Raw genomic sequence first — 19,557 nt, 5'->3', positions numbered from 1 at the left:
CAAAGCATTTTCACTTCCCCAGAATTTCTCCTGTGAGATTACAAACCCTTTGTGATGAATAATTTTCTCCAACCCAAGGATTATCTTGAGAACCCTCTCTGAAAGAGCCTCCTTTTCCCTCCTAAGCAATGCCTATAATCTAATGTTTCATAAGGGTCCTCTGAGACCTGTGGCTGGAAGGAATTGCTAGCAAAAAGGCCCACATTAAAGTAAACTTTCTCACAGGAACAGAGTGGGGATGGAACTTGATGGCATCTCTCACAAGCTAGTGACACAAGGATGCCCAAAGTTGGTTATTGGCTAAATAATCAAGCCTTTGATCAAACATTTGACCATTGGTCATATTCTTCTTTATACTAAATGAGTCCAAAGTCAAACCTGAGTAATTTTCATTGTCTCTAGAATCACACTCTCAAAAATCTCATTACACAATACTGCTTGAATACAAGCACATATGTTCCTCTCCCCTTTATAGTCTTAAAAGAAATTTAGTGCCTTGTATACCACCTACACAAAACTTTGCATCTGAGAGCCAGCATCACCAAGGATTTGCCTTAATGGTTTGCTTGCAGCCCTATACCTTATCCTTAATAGTGTGCATTCATTTGCTTTTTATTCTTCTTTGGTAGGATTTCTTAGCCTGGAAATAAGGTACTTCTCTTCAAACTCCTTGGGATTCTTTCGTTTGCTGCCTTGTTTACATTTTTCTTATTTGAAGATATCTTTTATCAAGTTTCTGCCTGTATTTTGGCTCTGATTGCTATATGGCTACATCCTGTGCTCAGCCAACCTTATATCTTTCCACCTTCATCTCTGAATGGGGAAAGCCCAGAGGCTGCTCAATGACCCAGAAGACCTCTAACCCCTTCTGAATATAGAGGAATGAGTATAGATACCCTCTGAAGACACATTTCACTTCTGCATAACTTTAATATTATGTCTTGATCTTTTGTATCTCTATTCCCTTCAGCATTATCAGATTTTCTTTCTATTTCCTCTGCCCTTTGCTGACCTTATTGAGCCTCCGGGAGACTTGTCTCAAAATTATCTCACTAATTGTCTTGAAATATTTCCTAGTTAAAAATTCTCTTTCAAAAGCAAGATATTATCTTCTGTTACATTTTGTTTCAATTTACCTGACAAAACTAAAATAAGTCATCAGAAATATTTTATTAACAGTTACACCTAACTATGCAGCTCGTTTCACTTGCAGTTTAACCTGGACCTGTTGACTTTGAATATGAATGAACAGTTCAAGTTCAATTACTGTGTCATTAACAAGAGAAATTTTCTTGAAAATATTTTATTCCATCTTAACTGTGTTCTATGGGGGGGGGAGGTGTATTTCCATATACAAAGCTTTCCATATGCCCATAGGCTCTCACAGTAACTGTGCAGAACCTCTTCAACTACTGTAATCTGCCTGAAAATTACAAGGTTTACTACCAAAGAGGAAAAATTGCAATTCTGCATTCAGGCAACTTGTTCTGGCAGAGCCATCTCTCATGTAGCTTTTTTAGCTAGATGTGCCTCTATTTTGTTATGGAAGATAATGATAGTGATTATTATTTGTAACTTTTTATTAGCAATGCCTCTGAGCATGCTGTAACTCTGATTTGTTTGACAGTTGACATGGCATGTTTAAATCACAGAAAAATTGGCATATTGGCTGATAGATAATAATGCAGCTATAGCAGGGTTTGGTACATTGAATTTCACTGACTTGCTACTTATGAAAGGAGAAATAACTTTTTTCTCGCTTCACTTATGATTAGAGGGACCAGACAGTTAAGGCAATATAGTCAGTGCTGAATTTATTTTACTACCCTTCCTCCAAGATAAATTTCTGTCCTGCTGGATCTATTTCTACGTTTAAAGGGGAAGTGCTATCATGTTCCATAAGTATATGAAGGTAAAAGAATAATAAATATTCATAATTTGGAGAAGAGGCTCACCACATCCTATCATATCTCTCTGAATGGATCCAGAGACCCTCCCAGTGACTTAGGGAAAACAGACTTTGTCCAGGAATAATGAATGACTTTTCTTGCCTCCACTGCAGCAGTGAGTGAAGGACCAACCACCCAACAACCACCCATGCTGCCCCCATCTCAGCCTGAGCATTCCAGCAGTGAGGAGGCACCAAGCAGAACCATCCCCACGGCTTGTGTTCGACCAACTCATCCACTCCGCAGCTTTGCGAATCCTTTGCTACCTCCACCAATGAGTGCAATAGAACCGAAAGTCCCTTACACACCACTTTTGTCTCAGCCAGGTAAGGTACTTGATTGTTCATCTTCAAAATTCTTATTATTGGTGCCTCTTCTTAAGTGCATGAGGGTGCTTGAGAAGGCCTATATGTCATAGGCCTTCTTTTTAAAAATTATCTTTTTAAAAATTATTATACTTTAAATTCTGGGGTACATGTGCAGAATGTGCAGGTTTGTTACATAAGTATACACATGCCATCGTGGTTTGCTGCACCTGTCACTCCGTCTTCTAGGTATTTCTCCTAATGCTATCCCTCCCAAATAACCCCACCCCCTGCTATCCCTCTCCTAGCCCCCAACCTGCCGACAGTCTATGGTGTGTGATGTTCACATCCCCCTTTCCATGTGTTCTCATTGTTCAGCTCCCACTTATGAGTAAGAACATGCTGTGTTTGGTTTTCTGTTCTTGTGTCAGTTTGCTGAAAAGGATGGTTTCCAGCTTTATCCATGTCCCTGCGAAGGACATGAACTCATCCTTTTTTATGGCTGCGTAGTATTCCATAGTGTATATGTGTCACACTTTCTTTATCCAGTCTATCACTGATGGGCATTTGGGTTGGTTCCAAGTCTTTACTATTGTGAACAGTGCCACAGTGAACATACATGTGCAGGTGTCTTTATAATAGAATGATTTACAACTCTTTGGGTATATATCCAGTAATGGGATTGTTGGCTGAAATGGAATTTGTAGTTCTAGATCCTTGAGGAACCACCACTTTATCTTCCACAATGGTTGAACTAATTTACATTCCCACGAACAGTGTAAAAGTGTTCCTATTTCTCCACATCCTTTCCAGTATCTGTTGTCTCCTGATTTTTTAATGATTGCCATTCTAACTGGCATGAGATGGTTAGCTCAATGTGGTTTTGATTTGCATTTCTCTAATGACCAGTTCTCTAATGACCAGAGATGATGGTCTTTTTTTCATATGTTACTGGCTGCATAAATGTCTTCTTTTGAAAAGTGTCTGTTCATATCCTTCACCCACTTTTGATCGGGTTGTTTTCTTCTTGTAAATTTGTTTAAGTTCTTTGTAGATTCTGGATATTAGCCCTTTTGCCATCTACATAGGTAGATGGCAAAAAAATTTTCCCGTTCTGTTGGTTGCTGTTTCACTCTAATAATAGTTTCTTTTGCTGTGCAGAAGCTCTTTAATTAGATCCCATTTGTCAATTTTAGCTTTTGTGACCATTGTTTTTGGTGTTTTAGTCATGCAGTTCTTGCCTATGCCTATGTCCTGAATGGTATTGCCTAAGTTTTCTTCTAGGATTTTTATGGTGTTAGGTCTTATGTTTAAATCTTTAACCCATCTGGAGTTAATTTTTGTATAAGGTGTAAGGAAAGGATCCAGCTTCAGCTTTTTGCATGTGGCTAGCCAGTAGTCTACTCCCAGTAGACTAGAGAGTCCCAGACTCCCAATGTAGTACTGATTTTATTACTTCAGCTAGTATCCAAAAGGGCTGAACTTGAGCCCCATTTTGTTTTTGTCAGGGATTGGGGAGGGAGAAAAGAAGCTTATCAAAGAGAGACAGAGACAAAAAGAGATGGAGGAAGAAGGAGGAAAAGAAGAAACATGTAGAATGAATGATAGGTCAATAGATAAGTAGATACAGATCAATAAACATGTAGTACGTAAAACCTTCAGCATATCAGGCATAAGATAGTAAAGTTCTGTGGTTCTAAGTAACCGGAGATGGCCCTCTTAATAAGCACAAGAGCTAGACTAGGCTAATCTACATTATGTTCATATATTTGACTACTTTTATGTTACTCAGACCTACCATAACTTATTTTGTTGCATTAATACACAAGCCACATAATGACTGTAAAAGCTAGAAAAATAAGATTGCCTATGAACTATGAATATTAATTACTGTATAGCAATATTAAGAATGTATCTAGTTGCTGGAATATTAGTTGATTTCTACACATCACCTCCGATGTTCTCTGATGTTCTCAACATTTGCATGATGTGCAATATGGATACTCAGCTACACAGCCTCTCTGGGAGGTAGGCTGGAACATGAAGGCATGTAGGATCCCATCACTTGGGATGCACGTTCCACTATGGAGTCTTCCCTGACACATGGGCTCAGCACAGGTCATGATTTCATTCTACAGGAGATAGCCCTTCCCACACAACAAAGCCCACGTTGGGACTTAAAGAAGGTCTGTATCGCCCCAGCCCCTCTCTCCCATACATACATACTCCAAACACACCCACATTATGGGAAGGATCTGCTACTTTATATGGCCCCCAAACTATGAGGTCTTTGATAAATGAGACAGAGACAACTTGAAGCATGAGCATTCATTTAATGAAATTCTGGTGCCAAGAGTATTCATTCTTGTGATTTCTGGCTGCATCTGTTTCCCCACTGCAAGCACAACCAAGGAAACAGACCTTGAAGAAAACTAGTATTCAAGATAGTGACAGGTTAATTGCAACTGCTAACAATAACCTTTAATGAATCTTTAATGCACATACTTATAGGACAAGCATGCTTCTGAAGGCTTATTCATTTGATCCTCAAAACAACTTTGTGAGGTAGCTACTAGTCTTAACCTCATTTTATGCACAAGGAAACTGAGGCACAGAGAATTTAAGTAGCTTAAGCCTGTCTAGCAAGTAAGTATGCATCTTTTCCTTGCTCTTTTCAACTTCAGAAAACCTGGGTTCTCAAATGTTAGAAACTCATTTGTGCCTCTTAGTTTATATCTAACTTATTTAATGACAAAAACAAAAACAAAAAAAACTATTAAATCATTAAAAGAAAACAAGAAACATCTTAAATAATTATGCATTAAAGAATATATTTTCTGATTAGCATTCTTCACTCACATTTTAATAAGGAAAGGTAAGAGGCTTAACTGTTCCTTGACAGCACCAAAAGAAGAGTGATGTTTAGTTTGGAACACAAGATTTCGAAATCAGCCCATGCTCTGGAGTGCTATAATGACAAAATGATACAATTCTTTTAAAGATGGAAGAAAGAGCTGGGATTTTTTTTTTTTTTTTTGCTAGTAGTTATCTTCTTCTAATTACATTAATCCCAAAGCTGCCTAAAACAAAATCTGATACAATGCAGCATAAATTAGTGGATTATATCCTTCACAGAAGGGAAGTAGAGTCAGTAGGGCTGTTTCTGTATCAATTTCATCAAATAATAAATATGTCTGAAGAGCCAAAGAACCACTCTCTGATCTAATGGCAACCAGGCAAAGTATCATTTTCTTTTCTTTTCATTGTATACTTAAGAGCCTTTTGTTTGTTTTTGTTTTTATTTGAACTATTTCTCTCAAGCCATCTCTTCTTTCCTATTTTCAGATATCTCTGGCTTGAGTATTTGTTTGATTTTATGGTTTTTTTTTTATCGTTCCCCTTTAAATATTACTCTCCCCTACTCAACTTGAGGCATGCCCCACTGTCCCTTTGAAATTTTTAAATTACTTTCCCTTTAGTGTTTCTTATTGTCTTCCTATGATTCCTGTTCATTTCATAATGCCTTCCCTCGTGATTTTCAAATAAGTTCTCCCTGCATTGCTCCTGACACATGGTAAATAGCATGCTTTTAAAAAGGGCTGGTGTTTACTTATTCTAATAGAAAAAGAAAATTAGCGGAATGACAAATGTATTAGCTGTGACATTAACTACATGCTTCTTAGAGTTACAGATGAAATACTTAGAGCTTTCAACAAGTTTTTAATTCTAAGAAAATCATTACTTTAGTCAAACTGATTGATGAAGTAAAGTCATTCTCTTGTCAGCTTTAAAAAAAAAATGCCTCAAATAATTTACTGTGGATTTCACAAGAAAGGACTGCATAATTAGTAATGAATTTATCTTTACTTACTGCAAGTAATTACTTTAGAATATGGTAATGTGAGGCATTGCTCTAATTTTTAAAGATCATGCCTAACAAGAAACTTCTTTGAACACTTTGAGATTAGGATCAAGGAAGCAGCTCTTTCCCCACTCACATTCCTGTGTGAGCATTTGCTTTTTAAAAAAGTCTCTTATTTTAGGTTCTGGGATACATGTGCAGGATGTGCAGGTTTGTTACATAGTTAAACGTGTGCCATGGTGGTTTGCTATACTTGTCAACCCATCACCTAGGTATTAAGCCCCACATGCATTCGCTATTTATCCTGATGCTCTCCCTTCCTTCACCCCACCCACTGACAGGCCCCAGTGTGTGTTCCCCTCCCTGTGGATTTTCATGGGTAACATCATCATCAACTAAGTCTGTGCCTTAGTTTGCCTCCCAATAAGGCACACAGAGCTATGTTTGCAGCAGAATTATATGAGTCTAGGGCAACACATATTATGCAGTAATAGTCTCCATGGGGTTGCAGAGCATTTTGCAATATTTTTATAGTAAGCAGTAATTAGAAAACCATTCTGTTGTCATAACAACTGAAATTTTGCCTACCTGAAAACATATTCATTTCCTCATTGCTTTTTTCCACCTGCTGAGTTAAAAATGCAACTTACAAGACTCTAGGGTATTTATGGTGTTTCTTACAATTTCATCATCACCTTATAATAGAGTGGTTCCATTTTTTTAATGCTTTATCTATAGACGTGAATAACTGTGAGATCTTGACACATTTCATGGAGGCTGCAATCACTACACTTTGCATATCACAAATGTAGACATGTAAGTGATTTGGCTTAGTCCCCTTTCAGGTTAAATAGAAAATGTTTGATAGTGTGTTGGGCTTATTGCATTATAGATCTGACATAAATTTTACAAAGGGCCAAGATAGGGTGTGTGTGGTTTTTTTTCTTTTACTAGTTAAAATTCCTTTTAGCTGTGAAATGATCAGCTGCACTTTAAATGAACCTGTGTTAGGAGACCATTTGTCTTCTAGAGATATAATTCTAAAGGGAAAGAAAATGTGATCTGTTAAATAGTGACTTTTATATCATAATACTCTTTTATAACATTAGCCCCCTGGACCTCTTGCAACTTTGTAAAACTGCATAAGCACTATATTTTCCTTCATTTACACATTGTATTTTACACACATATATTTATAAAAGCAAAACTCCAGAGCTTTCTGGTCTTTTCCATCTTCAAGGGATCAATATGTCAGTGGACATGACAAGACCAAAACTCACTTCATTGTACTGCGAAATTGAGTTTGATTTTCCCCGTGCAAATTGTGGCATGTACTTCAATTTGTCTGGGGATTGAGGACAAGGAGTGGGTGGAGGTGGCTGACAGTGGACAGAAAAGGCATTTGATTTATATTTTATGGATTGTTGGGAAATCATGTATTCCTGCTGTAACCTGATCTTTTTGGCAGGCCCTATTTCAGTAAATCTGCTATCACACAAAACTGCCAATAAATTACTATAATGCATTAATACAATTGCTTTCCCTGAGCCACTCCTAGGCTGCCATTGAGGGTATTCATCAAGAATACCACAGGAGTGTTCCACATTCTGCTAAAATCAGCCACAGGCAGAGGTCATGGGAGATCAGGCATCTTTTAGCAGGTGACACAAGAGGGTCATATTAAAGGCCAGTCAGATCGAATAAATCATTGGCATAGCTTAGTAGGAGAGATGTGTTGATTTGGTGTTACTGGAGCCAATACTTCCAATCAATGCTAGAGTGGAAAATCACACTACATCTTATTATGTAAGTTTCATCTCATAAATAAGTTTCATCTCATCCATCTGTGGCTTTTTGGTAGCTATCTCCTTGAAATTTTCCTGTCCTCACTCCTAACAGATTTTTTTTAATAGATGAAACTTGATTTGATTTGGTCTGGTCATCCTAAATTGTCCATTGGTAAAATGTAATTAAGGCAAATTTGCTTTAAATATCAATAATATTTCTGAGTCTGTTACTTGGTGGTTTAATAAATTAGTATTTTCCTCTGATGAGATTTTAGTAAATAAACAGGAAAATAGCTCTGTTAATTGCCCCGAGGAGAGAGAAATAATTTCAAGAAGAGCCATTATGAGTAAGCTAAGTGATTGATACCCTATTTATAAGTAAGTGACAAGGCAGAGGCCTAAAAAGGTTAGGCAGCCTGCTCAAGATCAGCAGTGCTACATTTCTCTGAATTCTTTAAGTTTGGCTGAGGTAACAGATAAAGGATTTTACCTAGTTTTTTTGTGATGTTAACAGTTATTCTTAGAGTGACTTTTTCCCCCCGCTAAAAGGGGGCTTCGAGGATCCTAATAATTAAATATTCTTTAGAAAGAACTGCATCGGGTAGATTAAGTCATTTAGCCGAGTGTTTGAGTAACTATTTTATTCCTTTTGGCATTATGTGGAGAGGAGATCTTATAACAAAATTGGCGACTACCGAGAAAACTCTGGAATAGTTGCCATCTGTCTTAAACTTACCTGTCCAGTCTGTTGAGTATCCCTCTATGGTAAGGCAGGAAGCCAGGGGGCTGAACTCTGACATCTGTTCCTTTCACACCACTGATGGCCAGAGCTTTGGAAGCCAATTAAAAAATAAAGATGAGCATAAAGAAGTATAAGATAAAAATAAGAGTTTAAGTCATATGGAACTATTACTCACAATGGGCATTGGAGAGTGTGACCAGAGGTCAATGAAAGCAAAAAACGAACAGCTAGTATTTTTCAGAATTGCAAAAAGCTCTTTGGGAGAGGGAGTGAATGACTATGGTTGAAAAATTTGAATCGCTTTGATGAAAGATTTGCCCAATTAAGAGAAAATATTGCATCAAGAATTATATGACATTGAAGTTAACTATCAACCTAACACAATGAAACTCTGAGGTTCAAGTATTCAGTGGCCATCCAGCTAATAAGTGAAAAATAATCTGTTTTCAGAACTGTAACCTAATAGAAGACATAATTTGAAACATGTAAGTTACAAAGAACGTCCTTGGATTATACTGCAGAGTGGGTGTCCCCATGAGTGACAGAAAAAATGGCGAAGGAGAGGTGGGCAGCAGGCTGTTTTCAAGGCAGTAAATATTGCTTTCACATATCTTGTAAACTTCATAGGTCACACAGTTCACTACTGCAGTATAGATTTTGTTGTTTATGAAATACTTAGAAAAGAAAACATCTTTTTAAAAGAAAGTTATAAGGTTTATTCTCTATACTTTGTCACCTTTTTATACTTTATAAAGGACATTTTCAAATAAATTTATATTTACCTGAGAAGTAACTTTATCACCATTACCAATACAGAGGTAAATAGAGAGGTTGAATACATTGCAACTTTTCCAGGGTCACATGTCATTATTCTTATAACCTTCATCCCCACCCTTACATATGGTGGGCACTCAATTGTTGGTTGAATTGGTCAGAATATAATAAAATAATAAGGATGAGGGCCAGAATTTAACTTTGGTTCTTCAATTTCAAGTCTAATAATGATTTCAGACAAAGCATAGCAAGTTGTAACTTTATAAGGATCAGATAATAGATTAGATACTAGAAAAAGATAAAGGCAGATAAATGAAATAACTTACAAATTCATGACCATTTTATGATAAAATGTTTAATAATCTGAAATATAAATAGCATCTTATGCTAAAGCCAAATAAATTGCATAGAGTAGAAAAGACAAATTGAAGCCACAACCCTTGGAAATTCAGTAGTTCATTAATTATACTTTAAGTTCTGGGGTACCTGTGTAGAACATGCAGGATTGTTACATAGATATACATGTGCCATGGTGGTTTGCTGTATCCATCACCCTGTCATCTACATTAGGTATTACTTCTAATGCTATCCTTCCCCTACCCGCCTCCCCAGATAGGCCATAGAATGTGATGTTCCCCTCCCTGTGTCCATGTGTTCTCATTGTTCAACTCCCACCTATGAGTGAGAACATGTGGTGTTTGGTTTTCTGTTCTTGTGTTAGTTTGCTGAAAAGGATGGTTTCCAGCTTCATCCATATCCCTGCAAATGACGTGAACTCATCCTTTTATATGGCTGCATAGTATTCCATGGTGTATACGTGCCACATTTTCTTTATCCAGTCTATCACTGATGGGCATGTGGGTTGGTTCCAAGTCTTTACTATTGTGAACAGTGCCACAATGAACATACATGTGCATGTGTCTTTATAATAGAATGATGTATACTCCTTTGGGTATATAACCAGTAATAGGATTGCTGGCTCAAATAGTATTTCTATTTCTAGATCCTTGAGGAATTGCCACACTGTCTTCCACAATGGTTGAACTAATCTACATTCCCACTAACAGTGTAAAAGCATTCCTGTTTCTCCACATCCTCTCCAGCATCTGCTGTCTCCTGACTTTTTAATGACTGCCACTCTAACTGGCATGTGATGATATCTCATTGTGGTTTTGATTTGCATTTATCTAATGACCAGTGATGATCAGCTTTTTTTCCCACGTTTGTTGGCCGCATGAATGTCTCGTTTTGAGAAGTGTCTGTTCATATCCTTTGCCCACTTTTTGATGGGGTTGTTTTTTTTCTTGTAGATTTGTTTAAGTTCTTTGTAGATTCTGGATATTTGTCCTTTGTCATATGGGTACATTGTAAAAATGTTCTCCCACTCTTTAGGTTGCCTGCTTACTGTGACGATAGTTTATTTTGCTCTGCAGAAGCTCCTTGGTTTAATTAGATCCCATTTGTCTATTTTGACTTTTGTTGCCATGACTTTTGGTGTTTTAGTCCTTGCCTGTGCCTATATCCTGAATGGTCTTGCCTGGGTTTTCTTCTATGGTGTTTACGGTTTTAGGCCTTACATTTAAATCTTTAACCTATCTTGAGTTAATTTTTGTATAGCGTGTAAGGAAGATCTCCAGTTTCAGCTTTTTGCATATGACTCAGCAGTTTTCCCAACACAATTTATTAAATAGGGAATCTTTTCCCCATTGCTTATTTTTGTCAGGTTTGTCAAAGATCAGATGGTTGTAGATGGTGTGGCATTATTTCTGAGGCCTCTGTTCTGCTCCATTGGTCTCTATAGCTGTGTTTTGGTACCAATACCATGTGGTTTGTAGGCTTGTAGTATAGTTTGAAGTCAGGTAGCACGAAATTCAATAGTTTATTTTTACGAAAATAAACAGACATGAAGTAGCCTGCATGGAGAAGAACACCATGTTCTGTGTTCATAAAAAGAAGGAGTGTGGATCAGTGGAAGTGAGAGTCCTAAGGAATAGTCTCTCTACTATGTCAACTACAGTATTGATTTTGCTTCTGTGAATCTCACTTTTCTCATCTGTGAAAGCAGATGGTCTTCTTTAAAGAGAAAGGAAACATGAAATTCTACAACCTTATTTACTACAGAAATAAGGGTAGATATTTTCCATTTATCCTTTTTCTTTGCTTCGTGAAAGACTATGAGTAAGAGAACGGTTTTAGTTTGAATGAAGATTCTGAGACTCATGGCATACATTTTAAGTGTTGTAAATAGCTGGCAGAGTTCTTTAGAGCTCTTCAATGAGCATCAAGTTACAGTTGCTTTCTCTGGGAACACTGGGAAAAAGTGCTCACATAAACCTCTGTGTTAATGGACTATTGAAAATGTGTTATGAAAAATCTAACACACTGCAAGCAAAAAGTCTCTGTGATATTAAAATAAACTGAGAGTTTAACCATCAGCAAACCATTTCTAAAGATATGACCTGTACTATCTTAAAGATTATGTGAAGAACAGTCTTCTAGTCTGAATGTTTATACTTTTACCTTACTGGCCGTGACTTATAAACGAATTCAAGTGCCATGTTAAACATCTTGTGTATTTTCCAGCATCAACTTTCATCATAGGCTTGCAGGAGGATTGATGTTCTTATTTCCAGGATCTCTTTATTTACTAGAATGTCAAGGCTTTTAGAGGAGAATGCCTTTATCTTGTGTAGTAAAAGGGATTCTAACAAGCTTTTTTGGTGAAAAACAATGATAAGTAAGCCCTATTCATGAGAGAATATGCCTCTCATTTGGAAATGAATAATTACACTACAGGCTTACAAGAATAATGGCACTTACTTACAGTGAGTGGTGACTGCTATTTTCAACATCATTTTCAAAGTGCTCTTCTAAAACATTCTTCTTTCACATTTCTGATTCTTTGATCCAGCAAGCTGTGATCCTCTCACCTTAGCCTCCAGAGTAACTGGGGCTACAGGTGAGCAACACCTCACTTGACTAATTTTTGTATTTTTTGCAGAGACAGGATTTTACCATGTTGTCCAGGCTGGTCTGAAACTCCTGGACTCAACCAATTCACCCACCTCAGACTCCCAAAGTCTTAGGGTTACAGACATGAGCCACCATGCCTGGCTAAGACTGCATTTTTTTAAACCACAATAATGTGTGAACCTAATATACTGTTAAGTCAAAAATTAATTTAGTCAGTGTTGTATTTAAAAGAATATAGTTATTTGTTCATTTTCTTTTTGGCTACTCTCTGAGTGGTACCTCAGTTAATAGAAACAGGTTGCTTGGTGCACACATGCCTGAGGCCGACACATTAGAAAACTTGATAAATCTGGAGACCATGTTGCCTGATAAGTTGAGCCCAGTGAAGTTCCCATCACCTTATATATGAAGCAGTAGGATCAAGTGAAAGGGAGTTTAAAGTCCTTTTTAACAGCATGACGGCTAGTGCTACACTATCTAACTCATGTATGCTATATTTCCCACAAGTATATGCAACAGAGAAGGGGTGATTAAATGGACCCATGAATGGAAGAGAGATGATGAGCAGAGCATTTCAGAGCAACTGCTCAGAGTTGTCTGAATGTCATTTCCTGAGTCTAGAGAGAAGAGTGGCCTTTTTCACTTGAACAGGACTTGCTTTCAAATTATAAATCCATTTAACAGCCAGGAAGCCACCTCAGTAAAATGGTCACACTGCAAATGATCACACTACATTACAATAGCATAGGTCCCAAGTAAGCAAGTAAGGCCTTATACACAACAGGTGTACAGATTAGGTGGTCACTACTTGGCTTCTTCTCTCTCGCAAATCCTGCATCTCCTGAATTGTTCCTCACAATGTACCAATCTAATGTGAATAAAGCTTAAGGAATTTCCTAGATCCCAGTTCTTACTTTCAACTTAGCTATTCCATGCACCAACTCTCTGCAAAGAGAATCAACAGCAAGGCAAAGAGGAGTAAGAATTGAGGAGTAAGAAGTTGAGAAAAAGAGGTTATTTCTCACTGAGCACATGTAAAATACTACTGATACCTTTGTCTTCTCACTGAAAAATAATACATATTGGTTTTATTAAGCATGTTACAGTATGAGTCATGTCCAAACATCATTTGAGATATAAATCTTAACTTCTAAGCTCACCATGGACAGGGCTATTGAAAGCAGTGTTTCTCAAGTTTTGTGTGCCTGGGAATCACCTGCAGACATTATGAAAATGCAGATTCAGATTTAGCAGATCTGGAGTAGAGTCTAAGTCTGAATTGCTAAAAATATTCCAGGTTATGCTGAGGCTGACCCTCTGCAGATTATATTTTGAGGTAGTTTGGATTTTGAGCAGATTGTATGCTCTTAACCTGGGGTTCATGGAATAACTTGTGGGTTTGGTAACTCGAATTTAAATGGATATTTCTCCTGTGTGTATTAGTGTCTCAAATTATTTATTATCTATAACAGGTTAAGAACCATTTGACCAGCTGTTTTGTCATCACCTTCCATTTAGGCTCACTGGAACATAAACCAATGTCTGTTTTCTTTTGCTTTGTTTTTCAAGACCAGTTCCAAAACCTTGTACTGAAACAACTTTTCTGAATCTAAGCCCAAAAGCTGAGTACTGTGCTCTGCTCAGATGAAATTCTGCAAAATTCAGTCATTCATTTTCATAGGAGCACCTGAGACTTTGTACATTTTTCAACAAGTGATGAAGAAATCAGTTAAATCAGTATTTACAAAGTTGTCGCACTTCTGAAAAAGTCTCTTATTTTTATTGCCTAAATGAAGATCAATAGATCAGAACCACCCCTGTCTATGCTATGTTTTCTCCCAAAGATGAGCTCCTTTGGGGAACTGAGATGTGTTAGTTTTCATTTGAAGGGGGTCACCATAACATGTCCTTAGCACCCCCCAGGTGGTACAGTGAAAGCACTTCCTGCAGAGACTTAATGACTGCACACATTTCCCCAAACAATGACTCATCATTTAGTAAAAATTTCCCATTGAGCCAGTGTCACCCCAGGGTGAAGAGCATATGCAATCTGTAAAATGAATTTTAATTTTTTTTTCTGGTAGTAGGGAGAGTAAGTGAACCTATGACTAGTGATAATGTTGAATCACAGAGAATGGGAGCTAATTAAAATAAATGTTTATTTGGGCAGTCAGGAAGTTAAATTGTATTATATCATTTCCCAAAAGATATTATCATAAATCATTTATTGGGTATAAAATGCTGTATGTCAAAAGAGTAAGTATTTGTTTGAGGAGGCTAGATAATGCTAAAGAGGAGTTGAGAAAAAGAAGATACTTGAAGACAGTTTTCACCTTTTGCATTATTCAAACTAAGGAAGCTCTAAAGTCAAGTACCATTTTGTTATTCTTTCCCAAGACTTCAGAAGTTTTCACTTCCATGATGCTGTGATGTTTATATTTATGTTGGCTCACCGTTTAAATCCAAACAAGTCTAGCTGGTATCAACATAGAGAAGAGAGCAGGAATATGCTGATTTATTCTTTCTTCTACCTCTTCCATCACCCACTACCACCATCTCACACTGCAACTGCTGTCTCTTCTCTTTCTGTCTCACTCTAACACACTCCTCTCCTCTAAGATTGTCTTGTCAGCTTCACTAAGCTTTGTATCAAAGCCTACTTTGTAGAATTTTTGTTTTTTTCTTCCTAAGAAACAACATGTAATTTAATAATTTAAGCCAGACTTACCAACTGAGTGACTTTAAACAAGTCCTTTATCTTCCTGGAACTTTGATTTTCCTATCCCCAAGGCATAAGCAATAAGGCATTGTCTTAAAGATCTATTTAAAAGAACGTATAGACTTCCACCAAGATGGCTGAATATGAACAGCTCCAGTCTGCAATTCCCAGTGAAAGCAATCCAGAAGGCAAATGACCTCCGCATTTCCAAAAGAGGTATAGGTTCATCTCATTGGGACTGGTTAGACAGTGGGAGTAGTAGTGCAAGCCGAAGCAAGGTGGGTGTTGCCTCACCCAGGAAGCACAAAGGGCTGAAGAAATCCCTCTCCTACCCAAGGGAAGCTATTTGGGACATTGCCTGACACTCTGGCTCTCTGGCTCAGATTCTGCGCTATCCCCATAGTCTTCACAACCTGCAGACCAGGAGATTCCCTCCAGTGCCTACAACACCAGTGCCCCAGGTTTCCAGCACAAAACTGGGCAGCCATTTTAGCTGCAGCAGTTTTTTGTTTTTGTTTTTTCATACCCCAGTGGTGCCTGGAATGCCAGCAAGACAGAACTGCACATTCCCCTGCAGGAGCCAGGGAGCCAAGTGATCTGGCTCGGTGGGTCCCACCCCCATGAAGACCAGCAAGCTAAGATCCACTGGCTTGAAATTCTCATGGCCAGCACAGCAGTCTGAGCTCAACCTTGGATGTTTGAAATCAGGGTGGGGAGAGGCGTCTACCATTGCTGAGGCTCGGGTAGGCAGTTTTAACCTTGCCAGAGTAAACAAAGTCACTGGGAAGTTTACACAGAAACTGGGTGAAACCCACGGCAGTTCAGCAGGACATCTGCAGATAGACTGTCAAAAAGATTCCCTTCTTTGCTGGTCAGGGCATCTCTGAAAAAAGGCAGCAGCCCATCACAGACTTACAAATAAAGCCCCCAACTTCCTGGGACAGAGAACGTGGGAAAAGGGGTGATTGTGGGTTCTGCTTCAGCAGACTTAAATGTCCCTGCCCAGCATCTCTGAAGGATCTCCCAGCACAGCTATTGAGCTCTGATAAGGAACAGACTGCTTCCTCAAGTGGCTCCCTGACCCCCATGTATCCTGGCTGATAGTCACCTCATAGAGGAGAGCTCTAGCTGACATCTGGCAGGTATGCCTCTGGGACAAAGTGACTAAAGGAAGGAACAGGCAGAAATATTTGCTGTTCTGCAGCCCCTGCAGGTGATTCCCAGGCAAGCAGGGTCTGGAGTGGACCTCCAGCAAACCCTAGAAGACATGACTGTTAGAAGAAAAACTAACAGAGAGAAATAGCTTCAAAATCAACAGAAAGGACATCCGCTCAGAAACCCCATCCAAAAGTCACCAACTTAAAAGACCAAGGGTAGATAAATCCACGAAGATGGGAAGGAACCAGCACCGAAAGGCTGAAATTGCCAAAAGCCAGAGGCCTCTTCTCCTCCAAGGGATCACAATCCCTCACCAGCAAGGGAAGAAAACTGGATGGAAAATGAGTTTGAGGAATTGACAGAAGCAGGCTTCAGAAGGTGGGTAAAAACAAACCTCTGAGCTAAAGGAGCATGTTCTAACCCAATGAAAGGAAACTAAGAACCTTGAAAAAAGGTTAGACAAAATGCTTGCTAGAATAACCAGTATAGAGAAGAACATAAACGACTTGTTGGAGCTTAAAAACACAGTATGATAACTTCATGAAGCACATACAAGTTTCAATAGCTCAATCTGTCAAGCGGAAGAAAGGATATCAGAGATTGAAGATCATCTCAATGAAATAAAGTGAGAAGGCAAGATTAGGGAAAAAAGAGTGAAAAGAAATGAACAAAACCTCCGAGAAATATGGGATTATGTGAAAAGACCAAATCTACATTTGATCAGTGCACCTGAAAGTGACAGGGAGAATGAAACCAAGTAGGAAAACACTCTTCAGGATATTATCCAGGAGAACATCCCTAACTTAGCAAGGCAGGCCAACATTCAAATTCAGGAAATAGAGAGAACACCACAAAGATACTCCTTGAGAAGAACAACCCCAAGGCACATAATCATCAGATTTACCAGGGTTGAAATGAAGGGAAAAATGGTTAAGTGCAGCCAGAGAGAAAGGTCAGGTTACTCACAAAGGGAAGCCCATCTAACTCACAGCGGATCTCTCGGCAGAAACCCTGCAAGCCAGAAGAGAGTGGAGGCCAATATTCAACGTTGTTAAAGAAGAGAATTTTCAACCCAGAATTTCATATTCAGCCAAACTAAGCTTCATAAGGAAAGGAGAAATAAAGTCCTTTATGGACAAGCAAATGATGAGAGATTTCATCACCACCAGACGTGCCTTTACAAGAGCTCCTGATGGAAGCACTAAAGATGGAAAGGAACATCCAGTACCAGCCACTGCAAAAACATACCAAATTGTAAAGAGCATTGACACAGTGAAGAAACTGCATCAACTAATGGGCAAAACAACCAGCTAGCATCAAAATGGCAGGATCAAATTTGTACATAACAATATTAACCTTAAATGTAAGTGGTCTAAATGCTCTAATCAAAAGACAGACTAGCAAATTGGAGAGAGAGTCAAGACCCGTTGGTGTGCTGTATTCAGGACACCCATCTCATGTGCAGAGACACACATAGGCTCAAAATAAAGGGATGGAAGATTTACCAAGCAAATGGAGAGCAAAAAAAAGCAGGGGTTGCAATCATAGTCTCTGATAAAACACACTTTAAACCAACAAAGAGCAAAAGAGACAAAGAAGGGCATTACATAATGGTAAAAGGATCAATGCAACAAGAAGAGCTAAACTATCCTAAATATATATACACCCAATATAGGAGCACCAGGTACATAAAGCAAGTTCTTAATGACCTACAAAGAGACTTACACTCCCACACAATAATATTGGGAGACTTTAACACCCCATTGTCAATATTTGACAGATCAATGAGACAGAAAATTAACAAGGATATCCAGGACTTGAACGCAGTTCTGGACCAAATGTATCTAATAGACATCTATAGAACTCTCCACCCCAAATCCACAGAATATACATTCTTCTCAGCACCACATCACATTTATTCTAAAACTGACCACATAATTGGAAGTAAAACACTCCTCAGCAAATGCAAAAGAATGGAAATCGTAACAGTCTCTCAGACCACAGTGCAATCAAATTAGAACTCAGGATTAAGAAACTCACCCGAGGGGCATCAAAGATGGCTGAATAAACTCCAGTGCACAACACTCAGTGAGAGAGATGCAGAAATCCAGAGATCTCCTGGCTCCAGCTGAGGTACCAGGTGCATTTCAATGGGTCTGGTCCGACAGTGAGCATAGCCCACTCAGGACAGACCTAGGTGGGGAGGGGTGCTGCTTCACCCAGAAAGTGCATCTGACTGGCAATTCAGAGGCTCCCTCTCTGGCACTCCAGTCCAGATACAGGGCTTCCCCCAAAGCCTCAGCAATACCCAGAACAGGGGATCTTTGCCAGTCAAGTGCCAGGAATTACAAGCACAGAGTTGAACAATAATTTAGGATGGTGTCCTGGATTGGCACACAGACCTAAACAGAAGCATAAGCCCAAAAGGCTGCCAGGAGAACCTGCAGACTGAGCTATTGCCCCTTCCCCCCACCCAGAGAGAGAGGGAGCTATAAGCCAGAGCAGCGGGGCAGGCCCCTACCCCATGACTGGAGAGAGAAGAAGCTGAAAGGGGGAGGCGGCCGGCCAGGTGCTGCTGAGCAGGTCCTAACCCTCCCCCACAAACCCCAGATTGCTGAAGCTCTGACTCTAGTGGGTAGTGCAGCCAGTGCCACAGTCTGAGATGAACCCTCAATGATCCAGCCCAGTGGAGGGAGGGCCCAACCCACCATTAGAGGGGAGGGACTGGGCTACGTGTTTTAATAAAAAACACAGAAAATCTATGTAGCAACGGGACAGCATTCTTGACAACCCAGTAGGGCCACTAGGTCAGTGGAAGAGGCAGGCCTAATCTCCCAGTACAAACAAAAAAGGCACAGGAAGCTTCCCTAGTAACCTGAAGGAGTCCCAAGAAACCCAGTAGCGCTTCCACAGGCAGACAAGTGACCTCATCAAGCAGCTCCCTGACAACACAGCCAGGTAAAGGCTCAAAGATGGGGAAAAAAATCAGCACAAAAAAGATGAAACCATCAAAGACCAAAACACCTTTTCTCTTTCAAGGGATCACAACTCCTCAACAACACAGGATCACATCATGACTGAGAAGCAGTGTGACAAATTGACAGAAACAGGCTTCAGAAGGTGGATAATAACAAACTTTTCTGAGCTAAAGGAACACGTCCTAACTCAATGCAAAGAAACCAAAAACCTTGTAAAAAGGTTAGACAAAATGCTAACTAGAATAACCAGCTTAGAGAAGAACATAAATGACTTGATGGAGTTGAAAAACACAGCACGAGAACTATGTGA

The 19,557-nt window shown here is 39.0% G+C and overlaps 1 protein-coding gene across 4 annotated transcripts in view; it reads left to right on the top strand.

The window, feature by feature from the left end:
• Positions 1-19,557, top strand: part of DCC (DCC netrin 1 receptor) — a 1,206,315-nt gene that overhangs the window by 1,162,537 nt on the left and 24,221 nt on the right. For all 4 annotated transcript variants that reach the window (XM_017501124.2, XM_017501122.2, XM_017501121.2 and 1 more), the window contains exon 27: positions 2,063-2,275. In XM_017501124.2, coding sequence (XP_017356613.1) covers positions 2,063-2,275 — 213 coding nt within the window. The remainder of the gene's footprint in view (positions 1-2,062; positions 2,276-19,557) is intronic.

The sequence above is a fragment of the Cebus imitator genome, unplaced genomic scaffold (genome assembly GCF_001604975.1).
Source record: "Cebus imitator isolate Cc_AM_T3 unplaced genomic scaffold, Cebus_imitator-1.0 Scaffold278, whole genome shotgun sequence".
Taxonomy (NCBI): Eukaryota; Metazoa; Chordata; class Mammalia; order Primates; family Cebidae; genus Cebus; species Cebus imitator.
Note: the sequence above shows the minus strand (reverse complement) of the source record. Positions and strands in the feature narration are given on the sequence as shown.